The 21,532-nt window shown below is 43.2% G+C and overlaps 4 protein-coding genes across 4 annotated transcripts in view; 3 read left to right on the top strand and 1 right to left on the bottom strand.

Moving 5' to 3' along the window:
* LOC125721017 (kelch-like protein 10) overlaps positions 1 to 12,178 on the top strand; it is a 106,846-nt gene extending 94,668 nt beyond the window's left edge. The window contains exons 4-5 of the mRNA XM_048996928.1: positions 11,042 to 11,191; positions 11,810 to 12,178. Coding sequence (XP_048852885.1) covers positions 11,042 to 11,191; positions 11,810 to 12,145 — 486 coding nt within the window. The 3' untranslated portion in view covers positions 12,146 to 12,178. The remainder of the gene's footprint in view (positions 1 to 11,041; positions 11,192 to 11,809) is intronic.
* Positions 1,373 to 3,429, top strand: LOC125721028 (kelch-like protein 10). The gene is made up of 2 exons (XM_048996956.1): positions 1,373 to 1,985; positions 2,622 to 3,429. Exons 1-2 carry the CDS (start codon positions 1,929 to 1,931, stop codon positions 2,925 to 2,927), a joined length of 363 nt encoding a protein of 120 aa, XP_048852913.1. The 5' UTR covers positions 1,373 to 1,928; the 3' UTR covers positions 2,928 to 3,429.
* Positions 12,179 to 13,743: 1,565 nt separating the features above from the next.
* LOC125720861 (kelch-like protein 10) lies at positions 13,744 to 17,818 on the top strand. Its single transcript, XM_048996726.1, has 6 exons — positions 13,744 to 13,749; positions 14,361 to 14,744; positions 15,094 to 15,705; positions 16,226 to 16,375; positions 17,011 to 17,371; positions 17,459 to 17,818. The coding sequence occupies exons 1-5, from the start codon at positions 13,744 to 13,746 to the stop codon at positions 17,314 to 17,316; spliced, it is 1,458 nt and encodes a 485-aa protein (XP_048852683.1). The 3' UTR covers positions 17,317 to 17,371; positions 17,459 to 17,818.
* A 483-nt stretch (positions 17,819 to 18,301) lies between these two features.
* LOC125720862 (general transcription factor II-I repeat domain-containing protein 2-like) lies at positions 18,302 to 19,655 on the bottom strand. The gene is made up of 3 exons (XM_048996727.1): positions 19,253 to 19,655; positions 18,460 to 18,751; positions 18,302 to 18,323 (listed from the first exon to the last, which is right to left on the bottom strand). Exons 1-3 carry the CDS (start codon positions 19,653 to 19,655, stop codon positions 18,302 to 18,304), a joined length of 717 nt encoding a protein of 238 aa, XP_048852684.1.
* Between the last annotated feature and the right edge of the window lie 1,877 nt (positions 19,656 to 21,532).

A 21,532-nucleotide genomic window follows, 5' to 3' on the forward strand; every position in this document is an offset into this window, starting at 1 on the left:
TGCTGTGTTTTTCCAGCTAGTCTAAGCTGTATCCAGTTCACAATAACTCCACCCCCTCAGCGAACTGTAATTGGAGAACAGGAATCACTGTTGGAAGTTTCTCTGCTATATCAAATCATGTTTACTTGCCTCAGTTTGCGTTAAGACATCAGTGCTGCACAAACAAACAAATCAATTAAGTAGAATCGGGTATAGCAGTGAATGAGACGCCAAATGATGTTCCAAGCAGCCATACTTCTAATATGTTTGTTGTTTTGATTATAAACGATAATAAATATATCATTAAGTAATAGTCATAGGGCCAGCACAGCTTATAGCACCAAGGTTGGCTCCTGTATCACTTCTCTATTTCCGTGGAGTTTGCACATCCTCTCTGAGTGGGGGGGTCTCTCAAACAGTCCAAAAAGTGGTTAGTTGAATTTGTGTCTTTATGTTGCCCAATGTGTGTATGACTCTGTGTGTGTTGTGACCTGTAATGGACTGTCTTTCTGTCCAGGGTGATCCCCTGCCGTGCCCCCCAGGACCCTGTACTGACTTAGCGGTTGGAAGATACACAGATTACCACAAGACAATTATTAGTATCAAACATGCCTCTGATTAACAGCAGAATTTCCCTGCTGAGCTGTCGAGTGCGTGATGATTACAGAGGCTAAACATGCTCCCTGCTCTGGGGAAGGACCTCCATCATGTGGGAGCCTGAGCTGGTCCTGCCTCCACACCTCTCCCCTGTGCTGCCATTAACACTCATCAATTATTAATGTCAGTCCTGTGATAGACGGCTTGTTTGTTCTGCTGCTGAGCAAACAGGGCTTCCCTGTGGAGATGAGCTGCCTTGTGACAGTGCAGCACCCCACAGCTCTCAGCCTGGGCCTAGTCAGTGCTGAAGCCTTCTGACCAACAGGCCTGATTGCAGCCTTAGTCTGACCTAATCAAAACATCACATACACTCCAATACCTACATATGCAATGCTATAGCCTGTTAACCAATTAAACAATGACCAGAGTAGCTAAACCTTAATTGAACTGCAGTTTCCTAAAAGGACACTGCTACATAACCCCAGACAGAAAAAAATATAAACAAAACCATTGTTATTATTTTTACGATCATTAGGCTTGAGCGGGATTAACTTTGTTGCTCTGCAGTGACCTCTAGTGTCAGCTGGGCTCCTACCAGAAGGTGAGTGGAGTTAAGCGGATTAGCTGTGTGAAGTTACATGATGAATCCTGCAGCATGTAAAGGGAAAGGAAGCGGATGGTTGACAGTGCTCACAATAGCGGACAAGTGGACCTCAGCTTCCACAATATTTTATTGAGACATAAACAGGAAAATGTATAAGTAGACCTGTGTGAAATATTTTCCCCTTGAAATTGAGTATTTTACACAGTCATGAGTTCTCTTTCTCTTCAGATTGCTGATTTTAATCCACAATTACTATGTTCAATACATTTAAGTATTTGGATAAATGCATTATTGGTCTCCATTAGTGGCACATTGGGTAGTGCTGTGGTGTCAACTCCAAGACTTGTGAGATAGATGAAATGGTGTTCCCATGTCAGGTTTCCTTTATTCTGTTCCTGGGGGAGCAGAATCCAAAACTCTTTGCAGATTTCCCTTTTCAAACAGCCATACTAAACCTGAAAATTAGCTGATTATGGTGTGTTTGAGAAGGGAAATTTGCAAACTGTGTTCCTCCAGGAACGGGACTGGGGAACCCTGTCATACACTATGCATAGCATATACTTTTATTTTTGAGTCACAATGAACTTTATCTGTAACCTCCAAACCCCAGTCATATACAGTATAACGGTCTTCACAGTTAAATTGGTTTTCATAGATATACATCTGTGGGGGCCACAATGGAACAGAGAGCCTATCTACAGTGGAGTGCTTTGACCCCCTCACTAACGAATGGAGCTTGATCACTCCAATGAGCATTCCCCGTCACAGCCTTGGAGTCACGGCGTATAAAGGGAAGATATATGCGGTGAGTGATTCCTTTCTGTGTCAAATCTCACATTTTACCTGTAAGACTCATGGTTTTTTTGTCTTTGCTGCTGTGTCTTTCATTGTGATACATTTAAACCAAACAAAACAGTTAAATGCCAGAAATACCTGCTGCAAAGGCTTATCTTAATACACATAAAAAACATACATGCTACCCTCTTTAGCCTCCCTGCATTCATTTCTGGGCTATAAATGGATCTGCTGGGGGGTCTCTGCTACTAGCTCGGGTTGTAAAGTTTAGATTTTTTATTAATTATTTTCCCTAGTTCCAGATATAATTAGTCAGATTGTTGTTTTTTTTCAGTGTCTGATTAGCTTCAAGTGTTCGTTTTAAGTAATAACAATAAAAAAGCAAAATATATTAGCATAAGGAGTCTTTTTTGAAGGCTCACAGTTTTCACCGAATCATACAAGTTTTCTGTTGCCCAAATCCATGTTTTCATTGCATATAGGTTGACTTCTGTATATAAGCTTGTGTCATCTATAGACAATGGGAGGTTCTAAGGCGCCTGCTTTCATAGGGTGAAAATTGCTTAAGAGTTCATGACTTTGGGAAAGTTGATGTTTGCCCATCCTTTTGGCAAGCAAGTGATAATGAATCTTTGGCATCTCTCAGGTGGGCGGTATCAACAGGCCTGATCACCTGCAGACCATGGAGGTCTATGACCCTACCACAAACCGCTGGCATGCTGTGGCCCCCATGTCCACACCGCGCAGTGAGTTTGGCATCGCAGTGGTGGACGACCTCCTATTTGTGATGGGCGGCCACGATGGGTTTGGGGTAACTAACAAGGTGGAGTGCTATGATGCGGGGACAGGCAGCTGGTATCGTGCGCAGGACATGAGCAGAGCCAGACAGCATTTCAGCTGCTGCGTAGTGCCTGCGCACCCCCGCATCATAGAATACGCTTCACCTCGTTAGTCCCTAATGGCCGCCAAGGAGGAGAGAAACCCATCTGCCCACAACAGCATGCCCAGTACGTAACCTCATTTACACCCCCCACCCCGAATTCTTTCCCTATAACATACATTGAGTTTATATAGACACCTCTTTTTTTCCCCAGACTCTGCTTCCTCATTGGAAGGTGTGTTGGTGGGATCGAGGTCTTTGAAGACAAAGCTGTCCGGAAGTAATTTTCCATGGCCTCGCTAAACTCCTCCCACACCTGAGTTTTTACCTCGACGACCGCCGAAGCCGCATTCCAACATACCATCAACGCTGTCCACCAGCGGGTTCGGGGATTGCTGCCACAACAGGCCACAGCTCCAGTCAGCCGCCTCCACAATGGAGGCATGGAACAAGGCCCATTCGTACTAGTCAGTCCCCTGCGTCCTCCAGGACATGGGAGAAGCTCTGCTGGAGATGGGAGCTGAATCTTCTCCTGACATTGCATACTTAAAATAAAGTTTTCTTTTTCATATTATCTAGTTTGTGAAAGCGTCATAAATTTCCCATTTTGGATAAACGTTGTTCTCGTTTGACGGTTCTCTTCAGAAATTCCGCTGCAACCATCGGTGATTACTAATTAAGCACTAAGGCAGGGGTGCCCAAACATTTTCCCTTAGTGGGCCAAAATGAAAATCTATCGGAGGACCGCGGGCCAAATGTAATATTTTACACAAAATACAAACACTAATAGTAAAGTAAAGTAGTTTTATTTATCAAACAGTTATTTAACCTTCCTTTCTGTGTAAATAACATAAACAAAATATGACAAATAAGTCATATATACGCATTTAGAACACGTCTAAACTTTTGTAATCACATATAGTGCAAAATGTCAAAGAGTGCATGTCCAACAGCAACACAACAACAACAGTAGGAACAATATAATTGCACCACTAGTGAGAAACATGAAGCTGTTCTTTGGCGTTTATCAGCCTATCAATATTAGGTTGCAGCTGACTCACTGAGAGGGTGAGGATGTCCTGTAGGTGTGGGTCAGTCAGAGTGCTTCTGAGCCTGGACTTGTTATGGTTCATTACACTAAAAGTCTGTTCACAGATGTAAGTGCTGCCAAACAAAGCTAACATGACCTGTGCATGTTTCCTAATGTCTGGGTACCTTTCAGATGAGACATGTGTGTAGAAGTCTTTCAGGTGTAGTGACATGAATTTATTCTTTAGCTCAGAATCACACTGAAACTCAATTAGCTGCATCTGAATGTGATCAGGCACTGAGTCCACACTTATGGTGAAGGGTTGAGAAAACAGCTCCATGTCACCTCTACTTTCCCTAAAGTCCTCAAAGCGCAACGCAAAGTCCTGGTCCAAGTGTCTGAGAAGTGCTGCATATTCAGGCAGTCTCTGCTTCACCAGGTTGACCTCTCTCAGACTAGGGAAGTGTGCAAGGTTTCCTGGAAAGAAGTGAAAGAGCTGCTAAGTCGTCAAATAATAATAAATATTGCAACATAAATGTTGTTTTATGTACTTTGAAAGAGTTAGCCTTACAATTTTATTACAATACTTTTTAACAATACTTTTTAACTGCACAACAGTGGAATATGGATATGTTAGTAAATGCACTTACTAACATATTCCACATAATATCAATCCCAGTAACTGCACTTTTATCATGTGAGGTGCAGGTACATGCTGCCACCTTTCCTCTCCATTATCACTTGATTAAATCATAAGCATTTTTACAATCACAAAAAATATGCAAGCTCCAAAAGACAAACAAAGCGCATGTCTGCCTGTCAATCAAGTTTAAGAACCATGGACAGCGCTGTCCCTCCGCAACACAGTTAACAAGGCCGGGACTTATTTACGGCATAAAATACAGTATGATAGACATTATCACCATTAAAACTGAATGTGTATGTGTGTCTCTGTGTGTGTACAATGTATTAACCAACCTGCTGACAGATGTCGACAGAGTAGCTGCAGCTTCGACCTGAAGGCCGTTATGTGGTCAAACAGCTCAGTGATGATCTGATCCTTCCCTTGAAGCTGAATATTCAGGGTGTTGAGCAGGTCAGTGATGTCCACCATAAAATCCACGTCACAAAACCATTTTTCATCTGTGGGGACTTGAGTGTCACTGTTCTTGCTTGTCAGAAACTCCGCGATGACATGGCGCAGCTCAAAAAATCTTTTGAGGACTTTCCCGCGGCTCAGCCGCCTCACCTCTTGGTGGTAAAGCACATCCTTGTATTGTGAATCAACCTCCTCTAGAAGAGCTCTGAACTGGCGGTGTGAGAGCGCTTTTGATCGTATGCAGTTTATGATTTTAATCACGTCACGCACCACGTCTCCCATACCAACTGATCTGGCACATAGTTGCTCTTGGTGCAGGATGCAGTGGTATTTTGCCACCTTACCTCCACATTGGGAAACCTTCTGGGAAATTAGTGTGGCAAGGCCTGTTGTCCTCCCAACCATGGCAGGTGCTCCATCAGTTGTTATCCCAACCAATTTTTCCCAGCTCAGCCCGTTCGTATCCAACACTCGCTCAACGGCTGCAAACAAATCCTCACTTTTTGTTGTGCTGCGCAGTGTCTCAAATCCAGCCAGCTCCTGAGTTATTTCCATGTTTTCATTTACTCGCCGTATGAAAACCAAAAGTTGTGCAGAGTCCGAAATGTCCGTGCTTTCATCACACGCCAAAGAAAAGGCGACAAATCCAGCAGCCTTTGCTTTAAATTGCTCCTTAATGTCTCGAGACATTTCTTCAATACGACGTGTCACAGTATTTCGTGAGAGGCTGATCTGGGAGAAAGTTTTTGCCTGTGACGGGCACATGATTGTCGCAGCTATGGACAGACACTCCTTAACAAAGTCACCCGTTGAAAATGATCTCCCAGTCCGGGCAATTAGCGCAGTAATCTCAAAGCTGGCCCGTGTTGTGCTGTCCTGGGCTGTCGAGGGCCGTGTAAGAGTCCCTTGTTGCCTGTGAAGTTTAGCCAGCAGCTCCCTGGTCTTGTTCTTTCGCGCATCACCTTTGAATTGCGAAAATGCTGCATGCTTCGTCTCATAATGACGACGAATGTTATACTCCTTTAGTACAGCAACAGACTGGTTACAAATAAGGCAGACCGCTTTAGCATTTATGTCAGTGAAAAAATATTCTTCCTCCCAGCATTTTTTAAAATGTCTTTTGTCTGTGTGCCACTGACGATGCCGCTCCATGTTGATAGTGGCTTAAGCTAGCAGCCTGGTGGTGACCCGCCACAAACTGGTTTGATCCCGTATGGCGGCAACAAAGACTCATGGGACTTTTTGCAAATTGTTAAAATATGACTATTTATGAAGTGTGGAAATGTACATATGTGCACAGATATTGTCATGCCCGGCTCGTCCGCTCCTCCTGTGTGCCACGCCCCCTGATTACCCACGTGTTTTCTCCCGATTGTACCCAGCTGTATCTAGTTCATTTGCTCAGTCCTGTGTATTTCAGTCCGTGTCTTACCTGAGTCCTTCGTCCGTCATTGATGTCAGTCAGTGTCCGATGTTCCCTGTTCCCCGAAAACCTTTGATTAAATCCCCGTTTGCCCCGAATCCTGCCTGCCTGCTTCCTGATTCCCCGCTTGCCCTCACGATCGCCGCTCTGCCCGCGGTCGCCCGTGACAGATATACTCTACATTACCCTTATAGTTGCTTGTATTTCAATTTTAGTCTTAGATATTTCAAATGTAATCAAAGCACCATGAGTGAGGACTGTATAATATATATTAGTTAGGTCAACGTACACTAAAAATAAACGCACTGATAGCTACACTGGGATTCGTGCTTTAAGAGTTTTTGAAACAAATTTTAGTACAGTAATAATTAAAAATTTTAGATATCCATTGGCGGGCCAATCTAAATAGTACGGCGGGCCAACCTTGGCCCGCGGGCCCCACTTTGGGCACCCCTGCACTAAGGTTTTTCGTAATCCATTGAAATACTGGTTTAGTGCAACCCCTTCCCCTGGGACCTACAGTAAACATAGCCGGCAACTTGAATTTGGAGAAGTGATGTTACCTCTGGACTGATTACAGTATGTACTGTACACGATATTATTATATTGTGGGTGTCAGAGTTTGCGGGTGCGGACGGGCAGGCTGGCAGGAAGGAGGCAGGAAAGGACGAAGCAGGGAGGTAGAATACGGGGAAAACTGGTGTTTTATTAGGGGAAAGACGGCTATGGGCAGAACAGGACATAACAGCACTAACATCAATGACGGACATCGGACAGGGCAAGATGTGGACTGATATAGACAAAAGGCATGGTGAAACAACAAGATACAGCTGGGCATGATTGGGGAAGCACACGTGGATAATCAGGGGGCGTGGCACACACGACGATCGTACGAGCCGGGCATGACAGTGGGCCTGCGTTCATAGTGGGGTACCGTGGGGTTAAATTTTAGGACCACTACTGTTCCTAATTTACATTAATGATATTGACACCAATACATACAGTAAACTGGTTACATTTGCAGACGACACCAGGGTGGGTGGTGTAGCAGGTACTGATCTAGCAGCGGAGAGGCTACAACGGGATCGGGAATAGCGACTGGGTGGATACCTGGCAGATGGAATTTAACATAGATAAATGTAAGGTAATCCATACAGGGAGCAGAAATATAAAAGTACAGATATATTATGGGTTCCACTGAAATAAAGGTAGCTGGTTATTAGAAAGATCTCGGTGTGTATGTTGATGCTTCCATGTCAGTGTGGGGAAGCAATAAAAAAGGCCAATAGGATGTTAGGTTACAACTCTAGGTGTGTGGAGTTTAAGACAAGGGAAGAGATGCTACAATTATACATTGTTCAAAAAAATTTAAGGAACACTTTTTAATTAGAGTATAGCATCAAGTCTATTAAACATCTGAGATATTGATCTGGTCAGTTAAGTAGCGGAGGGGGTGGTTAATCAGTTTCAGCTGCTTTGGTGTTAATGAAATTATGAACAGGTGAACTAGAGGGGCAACAATGGGATGACCCCCAAAACAGGAATGGTTTAACAGGTGGAGGCCACTGGCATTTTCCCCTCCTCATCTTTTCTGACGGTTTTTTCACTAGTTTTGCATTTGGTGACGGTCAGTGTCACTACTAGTAGCATGAGGCGATACCTGGACCCTACAGAGGTTGCACAGGTAGTCCAACTCCTCCAGGATGGCGCATCAATATGTGCCATTGCCAGAAGATTTGCTGTGTCTCCCAGCACAGTCTCAAGGGCATGGAGGACATTCCAGGAGACAGGAAGATACTTAAGGAGAGCTGGACAGGGCCGTAGAAGGTCCTTAACCCATCAGCAGAACCGGTATTGGCTCCTTTGTGCAAGGAGGAACAGGATGAACACTGCTGAAGCCCTAGAAAATTACCTCCATCAGGCCACTGGTGTGAATGTTTCTGATTGTTTGGTCAGAGACAGACTTCATGAGGGTGGCTTGAGGGCCCAACGTCCTCTAGTGGGCCCTGTGCTCACTGCCCAGCACCATAGAGCTCGATTGGCATTTGCCATAGAATACCAGAATTTGCAGGTCTGCCACTGGCACCCTGAGCTTTTCACAGATGAGAGCAGGTTCATCCTGAGCACATACAAGGGCTGGAGGCACAGGTCATGACAATTATTGTGTTATATTAGTATACTACGGGGTTAGCAAAAATATTTCTGAGCTACAGTTATTAAAGGTACCACCTTAACTTTTGGCATATAATAGCTGTGTAAAAATATTACAAAAAGTGGACCACGTCAATCAGTGGCAAAAATAATATTCCGGGGGACCTGCCCTCTAGTCTAAGTGAAAAATATTTTTAGGGAGCCACTGCTGGAAAGATAAGATTAAAGCCCTTCCTGACCCTACTTCTTAAGTACCTATGTGATCATCTGTGGCAGGGGGTCCTTAGCTCTGGTCGATATTCATTTGGGGGTCCCTGGTTCAGAAGATTTAGAAAACCCCTTATTTAACTTTGCCTGCAAAACCGATATTTATTAGATGAGTCACTTCTGGATTGTGTTTCAGGGCTCTGTTCGCCAGTGACTGGAATGATTCAGGAAAGCGGGAGTACCAACTCCCAGGCATTTCCCCAGAAACACTGAGGCAGGTCATAGAGTATGCCTACACGTACTCTGTGGTCATCACAGCTGAGAATGTGGAGAACCTCCTGGCAGCTGCTGATTATCTCAGTGTCTTGGGCATCGTGCAGCGCTGCTATGATTTCCTGCATGAGCAGCTCTGCCTCAACAACTGCATTGGCCTTCTTAAAATCGCCGATGTCTACTGCGTAAACGAGCTGCACCAGTCTGCATTCAACTTAATCTTGAAAAACTTTAAGGAGGTTGCCATCAGCTCAAATGAGTTCCCAGAACTAAGTCTTGAACAACTTTCTGACATCATCGAGCAGGATGAGCTTAATGTCAGAGAAGAGGATGTAGTGTTTGAGGCCATCCTCCGGTGGATCGAGCACGAGCCTGCCACCCGAGAGGCCCACATTTCAGTCCTATTGGCCAAGGTGAGTATAGTTATACTATGTTCTCATTGACTTGTGTATATAACAATAGAATGCTCATTGAGTGAAGTCCTTATTACTGTAGCTAGAGACTGAACCTCCATTTCCATGTCCCATAAGTCTACAACCAAGGCTTCCAGGTATTACACCTGGGAGGAGAGTGTAACAAATAATGGAAAACAAAACACTCAGATGTCTTACATTAAACAAGTGTTAGCTGACACATCTGAGACTTTCAAAGTAAATGGCTTCAGCTAAAGAAATAAAAATTTGCACTTACTGCTGTATCCTTAATGTTAGGAATTGCTCATCTCCAGAGATTCACAGAAAGCACTAAGGAACTCATGGGAATTCTCTCATTCTTGTTTCATGTGTAGATTCGGATGGCTCGTATGGATCCGGAATACTTCATGAAAATCGTCAAAGCCAACGATCTAGTGAAGGCCAATGTGGCGTGCAGGCCAATCATCACTGATGTACTGAAGGTCATCTATGATCTTCATGATGAACGTCCACGATCTGATTTTGAGAACCCACTGATCCGCCCGCGCTTGCCCTCTGACATTTTGCTGGCTGTTGGTGGATGGAACATGCGCACGACAAACTGGATTGAAGCCTATGACACCCGGGCCGACCGCTGGGTGGATATAACACAGGGGCAGGAGACTCGCCAGTCCGGCCATGGCAGTGTGTGTTTAAATGGCTTCATGTATTGTTTTGGGGGTTATGATGGCCATAATTTCACCGATGCTGTGCTCAGATTTGACCCCGTCGCACGGACATGGCAGCACATGGCCCCTATGCACTGGCGCCGCTGTTGTGTCAGTGTGGCCGTAAGTAACGGCTTCATCTATGTGATGGGTGGCCGTTTAGACGTGTCGCCTCTGAATATCGTAGAGCGATATGACCCAAATGCCAATGAGTGGACCATCATCCAGCCCATGAACGAGGAGCGACAGGATGCCAGTGCCACCACCCTGAATGGAAAGGTAGGTTAATAGGAGGGCGTCTGCCTGTGGTTACCCTCATTTTCCCCTTGAAATTGATTATGTTACATACTCAGTAGCTCGCTTTGTCTTCAAATGGTTGATTTCAATCCATAATTGTTTATTCAGTAAACGTCAGTGTTTAGATAAAACATAAATGACCTTGCATTGTCGCTCTGCATTAGTGGCACATTGGGCAGTGCTGTGGTGTCCAGCTCTGTGTTTTTGCAATTTTGCCCACAGCCCAAGACTTGTGAGATACAATAACTGGTGTTAACGTAGGAGCTTTACCCAATTCCAGTCCTGGAGGGTCAGAATCCTAAACAATTTGCAGATTTCCCTATTCAAACAAACCTAGTGAACTTAATTAGCTGATTAAGCTGCGGTTCACAAGGGAAATGATCACAACTAACTGTAAATTCCCTACCAATGCCCATGTGCTTCCTGTGGTAGGCTCCAGGTTCACCACCATCCTGTACTGAATAGACTTTTATGGAAGGTGGATGGATTAAACATCCATTAGCTAAATGTACATTTACGCTTTCTAGATCTCCATCTCCAATCATGTACAGCATAACACACATCACTTGTGAACCATCTTTCCTAGATATACATTTGTGGGGGTAGCAATGGAGCTCAGACCACTTCCACTGCGGAGTGCTATGATCCACTCACGGGCGAATGGACCTTGATCGCTCCCATGCGCACTCGCCGACGTGGCCTTGGAGTAGCGGCATATCAGGGAAACATCTATGCGGTGAGTGATTCCTTTCTTGTACTCTGAAACAAAGGAGTCAAATCTCAAGATTTATCTGAGACTCATATTTTTTGTCACTGCTGCTGTGTCACAGATTGTAATGCGCTTAAAACAAACAAAAGAATTCAGTGGATGAAATGACCTGCTGGGAAGGCCCATCTCAATACACATATGCTCCCTGCATATCTGGGTTATAAACGAATACGCTTAGTAAAGCTTAGATTTTTGATTACAGTTATATTCTGTAGTTCCAGACGTAATTGCTCTGTTTGTTTTTTTTTTCAGTGTCTGACTACAAGTATTATTTTTAGTACTAATAAAAATAATAATAAAAGCAAAATATATGATCATAAGAAGTATTTTTTTGATGGTTGACAGTTTTCGCTGAATTGTACAGGTTTTCTGTTGCCCAAATTCCCTTTTTTTCACTGCAGTTATGTTGACATGTATGTTGAACACAAATTAGTTATAAGCTTGTGTCCTATATAGACAATGGGAGGTTCTGTGCAGCCTGCTATTATAGGGCGATAATTCCTTAAGAGTTCCTGACTTCGAGAAAGCTGATATTTACTTATCTGTTTGGTACCCGAGTGATCACTTACCATTGGTGTCTCGCAGGTGGGCGGTACCAACGGGGCTCATCCAGTGCGGACTATGGAGGTCTATGACCCTGCAATTAACCAGTGGCACGCTGGGCCTCCCATGAGACAACAAAGAAGCTATTTCGGCATCGCAGTGGTGGACGGCTTGCTGTTTGCGATGGGAGGCTCCGATGGCTTCAAAGTAACTGCAAAAGTGGAATGTTTCAATGCAGTGAAAGGCAGCTGGTGCCGTGCGCAGGAAATGATTGCACCTAAGAGGAGCTTCAGCTGCTGCACAGTGCCTGCGCACCCCCGCTTCGTACAGTACGCTGCACCTCGCCCACCTGCCCCCATCTGCCTGCCTGGTGGGTAACCAGCTCATCATGTCTAACGTTAATGCTTCGTACATTAGACCTATATAACATGTGCCCTTGAGAGGTAAAGTGGGCTATCCCACAAAAACAAAGTTTTGAGAAAATGAGCTCCAAAGTTGAATTAAAAAAAAAAAAAATCAGTGTGTCTATACCCTACAATTGATATGTATCATAGGTAGCACAGATCTCAGTATATTTAAAAGATAGATAGACCCTCAATAATTAATATTGGACAGTCATTTTTGACTGACATGTGGGATAGCCCACTTTACCTCTCAAGGGCACATATGATACCTACCGTTAATGTAATAACTGCCAATAATGTGCTAATTTTCCCCCTTAATGTAATAAAGGCTGATACAATAATATCTTGCCAATACCATACTAACATATTTGAATCAAAAACACACCACATTACTACATTATATACTTTATTACACAAAAAACGGGAAAATTGTTATGTTATTAGCAGTTATAGTAACAGTAGTTTAGCTGCTACAGACAGCAGCTATTAGCTGCTATTAACAGCAGTGATTAGCTGCTACAAACCGTAACAATCGTGACATCACACAATTTCTTTTGACTGCTTATGATTTTTTGCACACTACTGTACACACACACACACATATATATGTACATATGTATATGGTTGATTGTCCACAAAAATCAACTGTGATTAATCAGCCTGATCTCCAGACCAAAGAACTGTGAAAACCATTCTAACTTAACCTACAAGAAGCAATTCCTGAACACAAAGAAGAAGATGTGCTACGGCCCTGCTACACACACACACACACACACACATATAAGGTATCTGTATCTTTGTGGGGACTCCATACTGAGTTCCAACCCACAACACAATTAATCAGTGAGGAAATTCATAGTATTATCTCTTGTTATGTTATTTTTTTAAATTATTTATAATGTATTTAAAAGCCTATGGCAAACAGTAAGTTAATGAATTGAAATTACAGGTAACCACGTGCTCAACAAGTGGCTGGCAGGGAACAAGGGAAACGCTACAGACTGACAACAGGGGAGGACAAGAAAGACTGACAACACGTGGGACGAGATGACCAATGACACCTACTGGCCAAACAGGGAAGGGACACAGAATGGGACAGTTAAATAACACTGGGATTCCCTGAAGGGTTTGGCATTCCCTGAAGCCAAGCTGTTAATTATTGTACTCCACGCCACCTCTGGTGATTGAATTGCAATGTAATGATTATGTTGTTCTATAATCTTATTGAATAAGTGTTATAAGTTGTTAGAAGTTATTTTTGTATTCTTTTATACTTCATTTTTAACAGTGTGATTTTTGACCTGACAGCTTTGTTTGGCAGTAAAAAGCTTTAAGGGGGCAGTTTAATGGCTCTATACACAGCAATATGTATAATGGCCAAAGTGTTCTTGTTGAACATGCTTAATTTATTTTTGTATACAACGTTTAAATAAATGTCTTATTTGGAGAACAAAGGCTGGAAAAAATGTTATTTGTTGTCTGAAAACCAAAATAATTTTGAGAGCTTTGTACAATTTGTTAGCAGAATTACCTTATAGACCTAATACACTTTTGAATGCAATATAATTCTCCATGGCAGTAACCCAGCTGACTGGTGGAGCAAGTTCATTTTGTCTCTGCAAGACCTCAAAGTGAATTTGAAGATCATTGTCTCCACAAAGACTACGAAGATTTTCAGGAGATACATGGAATCCACAGTTTCTTCCATTAAACCTAGAGTGCAATCCAACAAAATGTTTCAATAATAAAATTTACATTTCAAAAAGTGGCTTCTGGTTTGTCAGATGGGCAGTGTGCATTCCATACCTACTTGTAGTCATCTAGTTCTTTTTGCAGGACACCCAGAAAGCTGAATACTGTAGCAGCAAACATTTCTGTTGGTAACAGCCATTAAAGAGATTCCTTCGTCCAAAATTGCCCCCTAGTGGTGGAATATTGCAACGCAAATAATGGAGATTTCACTTCACTGTATTTTACAGCTAACGAAAATGTAATGTGTGTGTGTATACATTTTTTGTTTCATACATTTAAATGTACATTTTTTATATAACAAACAACATTACTTTATAGTTGTTTAAAAGGCAGAAACTTCAATGTACACGAAGTCACCAATAAATTACATCTATTTATCCAACATGTTATATAATATACATACTGTGTTTGAAAACTTTTCAGTTTTACGATTTCAGGACAGATCAGCCACTCTATTAGGAACATTACGCTTTTTGGTTGCGGCTGATTATCTCAGTGTCTTGGGCATCGTGCAGCGCTGCTATGATTTCCTGCATGAGCAGCTCTGCCTCAACAACTGCATTGGCCTTCTTAAAATCGCCGATGTCTACTGCGTAAACGAGCTGCACCAGTCTGCATTCAACTTCATCTTGAAAAACTTTAAGGAGGTTGCCATCAGCTCAAACGAGTTCCCAGAACTAAGTCTTGAACAACTTTCTGACATCATACAGCAGGATGAGCTGAATGTCAGAGAAGAGGATGTGGTGTTTGACGCCATCCTCCGGTGGATCGAGCACGAGCCTGCCACCCGAGAGGCCCACATTTCAGCTCTGTTGCCCAAGGTGAGTATAGTTATACTATGTTCTCATTGACTTGTGTATATAACAATAGAATGCTCATTGAGTGAAGTCCTTATTACTGTAGCTAGAGACTGAACCTCCATTTCCATGTCCCATAAGTCTACAACCAAGGCTTCCAGGTATTACACCTGGGAGGAGAGTGTAAGAAATAATGGAAAACAAAACACTGAAATGTCTTACATGAAATAAGTGTTAGCTGACACATCTGAGACTTTCTATGTAAATGGCTTCAGCTAATGTACCTTTAATGTTAGGAATTGCTCATCTCCAGAGATTCACAGAAAGCACTAAGGAACTCATGGGAATTCTCTCATTCTTGTTTCATGTGTAGATTCGGATGGCTCGTATGGATCCGGAGTACTTTATGAAGATCGTCAAAGCCAACGATCTGGTGAAGGCCAATGCGGCGTGCAGGCCAATTATCACTGATGTCATGAAGGTCATCTATGATCTTCATGATGAAAGTCCATTCTCTGATTTTGAGAACCCACTGATCCGCCCGCGCTTGCCCTCTGACATTTTGCTGGCTGTTGGTGGATGGAACATGCGCACGACAAACTGCATTGATGCATATGACACACGGGCCGACCGCTGGGTGGATATCACGCAGGAGGAGCAGAGCAACCTAGCTGGTCATGGCACGGTGTACCATGATGGGTTTGTGTACTGCATTGGGGGGTTTGATGGGCAAAATTTCATCAATACCTTGCGCAGATACGACCCGATCACACGAGCATGGCAGCAGATGGCCCCCATGCACTGGCATCGATGTAATGTTAGTGTGGTCGTGCTCGATGGGCTCATCTACGCCATGGGTGGCCATATTGGTTTCAGGCCCCTCAACATCGTAGAGTGCTACAACCCAATAACCAATGAATGGACCCAGATCGAGCACATGAATGAGAGGAGAAACGATGCCAGCGCCACCACCCTGAATGGCAAGGTAGGGTAATGGGAGGGCGTCTGACTGTGTTTACCCTCATTTTACCCTTGAAATTGAGTATTTTACACAGTCATGAGTTCTCTTTCTCTTCAGATTGCTGATTTTAATCCACAATTACTATGTTCAATACATTTAAGTATTTGGATAAATGCATTATTGGTCTCCATTAGTGGCACATTGGGTAGTGCTGTGGTGTCAACTCCAAGACTTGTGAGATAGATGAAATGGTGTTCCCATGTCAGGTTTCCTTTATTCTGTTCCTGGGGGAGCAGAATCCAAAACTCTTTGCAGATTTCCCTTTTCAAACAGCCATACTAAACCTGAAAATTAGCTGATTATGGTGTGTTTGAGAAGGGAAATTTGCAAACTGTGTTCCTCCAGGAACGGGACTGGGGAACCCTGTCATACACTATGCATAGCATATACTTTTATTTTTGAGTCACAATGAACTTTATCTGTAACCTCCAAACCCCAGTCATATACAGTATAACGGTCTTCACAGTTAAATTGGTTTTCATAGATATACATCTGTGGGGGCCACAATGGAACAGAGAGCCTATCTACAGTGGAGTGCTTTGACCCACTCTCTAACGAATGGAGCTTGATCACTCCAATGAGCATTCCCCGTCACAGCCTTGGAGTCACGGCGTATAAAGGGAAGATATATGCGGTGAGTGATTCCTTTCTGTGTCAAATCTCACATTTTACCTGTAAGACTCATGGTTTTTTTGTCTTTGCTGCTGTGTCTTTCATTGTGATACATTTAAACCAAACAAAACAGTTAAATGCCAGAAATACCTGCTGCAAAGGCTTATCTTTATACACATAAAAAACATATATGCTACCCTCTTTAGCCTCCCTGCATTCATTTCTGGGTTATAAATGGATCTGCTGGGGGGTCTCTGCTACTAGCTCGGGTTGTAAAGTTTAGATTTTTTATTAATTATTTTCCCTAGTTCCAGATATAATTTGTCAGATTGTTGTTTTTTTCAGTGTCTGATTAGCTTCAAGTGTTCGTTTTAAGTAATAACAATAAAAAAGCAAAATATATTAGCATAAGGAGTCTTTTTTGAAGGCTCACAGTTTTCACCGAATCATACAAGTTTTCTGTTGCCCAAATCCATGTTTTCATTGCATATAGGTTGACTTCTGTATATAAGCTTGTGTCATCTATAGACAATGGGAGGTTCTAAGGCGCCTGCTTTCATAGGGTGAAAATTGCTTAAGAGTTCATGACTTTGGGAAAGTTGATGTTTGCCCATCCTTTTGGCAAGCAAGTGATAATGAATCTTTGGCATCTCTCAGGTGGGCGGTATCAACAGGCCTGATCGCCTGCAGACCATGGAGGTCTATGACCCTACCACAAACCGCTGGCATGCTGTGGCCCCCATGTCCACACCGCGCAGTGATTTTGGCATCGCAGTGGTGGACGACCTCCTATTCGTGATGGGCGGCCACGATGGGTTTGGGGTAACTAACAAGGTGGAGTGCTATGATGCGGGGACAGGCAGCTGGTATCGTGCGCAGGACATGAGCAGAGCCAGAAACCATTTCAGCTGCTGCGTAGTGCCTGCGCACCCCCGCATCATAGAATACGCTTCACCTCGTTAGTCCCTAATGGCCGCCAAGGAGGAGAGAAACCCATCTGCCCACAACAGCATGCCCAGTACGTAACCTCATTTACACCCCCCACCCCGAATTCTTTCCCTATAACATACATTGAGTTTATATGGACACCTCTTTTTTTCCCCAGACTCTGCTTCCTCATTGGAAGGTGTGTTGGTGGGATCGAGGTCTTTGAAGACAAAGCTGTCCGGAAGTAATTTTCCATGGCCTCGCTAAACTCCTCCCACACCTGAGTTTTTACCTCGACGACCGCCGAAGCCGCATTCCAACATTTCATCAACGCTGTCCACCAGCGGGTTCGGGGATTGCTGCCACAACAGGCCACAGCTCCAGTCAGCTGCCTCCACAATGGAGGCATGGAACAAGGCCCATTCGTACTAGTCAGTCCCCTGCGTCCTCCAGGACATGGGAGAAGCTCTGCTGGAGATGGGAGCTGAATCTTCTCCTGACATTGCATACTTAAAATAAAGTTTTCTTTTTCATATTATCTAGTTTGTGAAAGCGTCATAAATTTCCCATTTTGGATAAACGTTGTTCTCGTTTGACGGTTCTCTTCAGAAATTCCGCTGCAACCATCGGTGATTACTAATTAAGCACTAAGGCAGGGGTGCCCAAACATTTTCCCTTAGTGGGCCAAAATGAAAATCTATCGGAGGACCGCGGGCCAAATGTAATATTTTACACAAAATACAAACACTAATAGTAAAGTAAAGTAGTTTTATTTATCAAACAGTTATCTAACCTTCCTTTCTGTGTAAATAACATAAACAAAATATGACAAATAAGTCATATATAGGCATTTAGAACACGTCTAAACTTTTGTAATCACATATAGTGCAAAATGTCAAAGAGTGCATGTCCAACAGCAACACAACAACAACAGTAGGAACAATATAATTGCACCACTAGTGAGAAACATGAAGCTGTTCTTTGGCGTTTATCAGCCTATCAATATTAGGTTGCAGCTGACTCACTGAGAGGGTGAGGATGTCCTGTAGGTGTGGGTCAGTCAGAGTGCTTCTGAGCCTGGACTTGTTAAGGTTCATTACACTAAAAGTCTGTTCACAGATGTAAGTGCTGCCAAACAAAGCTAACATGACCTGTGCATGTTTCCTAATGTCTGGGTACCTTTCAGATGAGACATGTGTGTAGAAATCTTTCAGGTGTAGTGACATGAATTTATTCTTTAGCTCAGAATCACACTGAAACTCAATTAGCTGCATCTGAATGTGATCAGGCACTGAGTCCACACTTATGGTGAAGGGTTGAGAAAACAGCTCCATGTCACCTCTACTTTCCCTAAAGTCCTCAAAGCGCAACGCAAAGTCCTGGTCCAAGTGTCTGAGAAGTGCTGCATATTCAGGCAGTCTCTGCTTCACCAGGTTGACCTCTCTCAGACTAGGGAAGTGTGCAAGGTTTCCTGGGAAGAAGTGAAAGAGCTGCTAAGTCGTCAAATAATAATAAATATTGCAACATAAATGTTGTTTTATGTACTTTGAAAGAGTTAGCCTTACAATTTTATTACAATACTTTTTAACAATACTTTTTAACTGCACAACAGTGGAATATGGATATGTTAGTAAATGCACTTACTAACATATTCCACATAATATCAATCCCAGTAACTGCACTTTTATCATGTGAGGTGCAGGTACATGCTGCCACCTTTCCTCTCCATTATCACTTGATTAAATCATAAGCATTTTTACAATCACAAAAAATATGCAAGCTCCAAAAGACAAACAAAGCGCATGTCTGCCTGTCAATCAAGTTTAAGAACCATGGACAGCGCTGTCCCTCCGCAACACAGTTAACAAGGCCGGGACTTATTTACGGCATAAAATACAGTATGATAGACATTATCACCATTAAAACTGAATGTGTATGTGTGTCTCTGTGTGTGTACAATGTATTAACCAACCTGCTGACAGATGTCGACAGAGTAGCTGCAGCTTCGACCTGAAGGCCGTTATGTGGTCAAACAGCTCAGTGATGATCTGATCCTTCCCTTGAAGCTGAATATTCAGGGTGTTGAGCAGGTCAGTGATGTCCACCATAAAAGCCACGTCACAAAACCATTTTTCATCTGTGGGGACTTGAGTGTCACTGTTCTTGCTTGTCAGAAACTCCGCGATGACATGGCGCAGCTCAAAAAATCTTTTGAGGACTTTCCCGCGGCTCAGCCACCTCACCTCTTGGTGGTAAAGCACATCCTTGTATTGTGAATCAACCTCCTCTAGAAGAGCTCTGAACTGGCGGTGTGAGAGCGCTTTTGATCGTATGCAGTTTATGATTTTAATCACGTCACGCACCACGTCTCCCATACCAACTGATCTGGCACATAGTTGCTCTTGGTGCAGGATGCAGTGGTATTTTGCCACCTTACCTCCACATTGGGAAACCTTCTGGGAAATTAGTGTGGCAAGGCCTGTTTTCCTCCCAGCCATGGCAGGTGCTCCATCAGTTGTTATCCCAACCAATTTTTCCCAGCTCAGCCCGTTCGTATCCAACACTCGCTCAACGGCTGCAAACAAATCCTCACTTTTTGTTGTGCTGCGCAGTGTCTCAAATCCAGCCAGCTCCTGAGTTATTTCCATGTTTTCATTTACTCCCCGTATGAAAACCAAAAGTTGTGCAGAGTCCGAAATGTCCGTGCTCTCATCACACGCCAAAGAAAAGGCGACAAATCCAGCAGCCTTTGCTTTAAATTGCTCCTTAATGTCTCGAGACATTTCTTCAATACGACGTGTCACAGTATTTCGTGAGAGGCTGATCTGGGAGAAAGTTTTTGCCTGTGACGGGCACATGATTGTCGCAGCTATGGACAGACACTCCTTAACAAAGTCACCCGTTGAAAATGATCTCCCAGTCCGGGCAATTAGCGCAGTAATCTCAATGCTGGCTCGTGTCGCGCTGTCCTGGGCTGTCGAGGGCCGTGTAAGAGTCCCTTGTTGCCTGTGAAGTTTAGCCAGCAGCTCCCTGGTCTTGTTCTTTCGCGCATCACCTTTGAATTGCGAAAATGCTGCGTGCTTCGTCTCATAATGATGACGAATGTTATACTCCTTTAGTACAGCAACAGACTGGTTACAAATAAGGCAGACCGCTTTAGCATTTATGTCAGTGAAAAAAATATTCTTCCTCCCAGCATTTTTTAAAATGTCTTTTGTCTGTGTGCCACTGACGATGCCGCTCCATGTTGATAGTGGCTTAAGCTAGCAGCCCGGTGGTGACCCGCCACAAACTGGTTTGATCGCGTATGGCGGCAACAAAGACTCATGGGACTTTTTACAAATTGTTAAAATATGACTATTTATGAAGTGTGGAAATGTACATATGTGCACAGATATACTCTACATTACCCTTATAGTTGCTTGTATTTCAATTTTAGTCTTAGATATTTCAAATGTAATCAAAGCACCATGAGTGAGGACTGTATAATATATATTAGTTAGGCCAACGTACACTAAAAAGTAAACGCACTGATAGCTACACTGGGATTCGTGCTTTAAGAGTTTTTGAAACAAATTTTAGTACAGTAATAATTTAAAATTTTAGATATCCATTGGCGGGCCAATCTAAATAGTACGCCGGGCCAACCTTGACCCGCGGGCCCCACTTTGGGCACCCCTGGTATAAAGTATAGTTTTAAAAGAGATGAGGGATATTATTAACCAACCTTTAACATTACTATTTGAGAAATCCTTATCTACTGGTGTGGCACTTTCTAATTGGAAGCATGCTAATATAACACCCATATTCATAAAAGGGGATAGAAGTAATCCAGCAAACTATAAGCCAATCAGTTTAACTTGCATAACTGGAATGGTAATGGAAGCTATAATCCAAGTGAAAATGGTAGATTACCTGGATTAAAATAACATTCTGAGGTATAGCCATCATAGATTTAGGAGAGGTAGGTCCTGTTTAACTAATCTACTTGAGTTCTTTGAGGAAGCTACGAAAGAAATTGATCACAAAAAGGCCTATGATGTTATCTGCTTAGTTCTGCAGAAGGCCTTTGATGTTGTCCACCACAAACGGCTCCATTATATAATTCCTCGGTAAGTCCCCACCTAGAATATTGTGTGCAGGTTTGGTCACCATACCTTAAGAAGGACATTGCTGCCTTGGAAAAGGTGCAACGTAGGGGTACCAGAATGATTCCTCGTCTTAGAGGAATGTCTTACGAGAGGTTAACTGA

The sequence above is a fragment of the Brienomyrus brachyistius genome, unplaced genomic scaffold, assembly GCF_023856365.1.
Source record: "Brienomyrus brachyistius isolate T26 unplaced genomic scaffold, BBRACH_0.4 scaffold27, whole genome shotgun sequence".
NCBI classification, from domain to species: Eukaryota; Metazoa; Chordata; class Actinopteri; order Osteoglossiformes; family Mormyridae; genus Brienomyrus; species Brienomyrus brachyistius.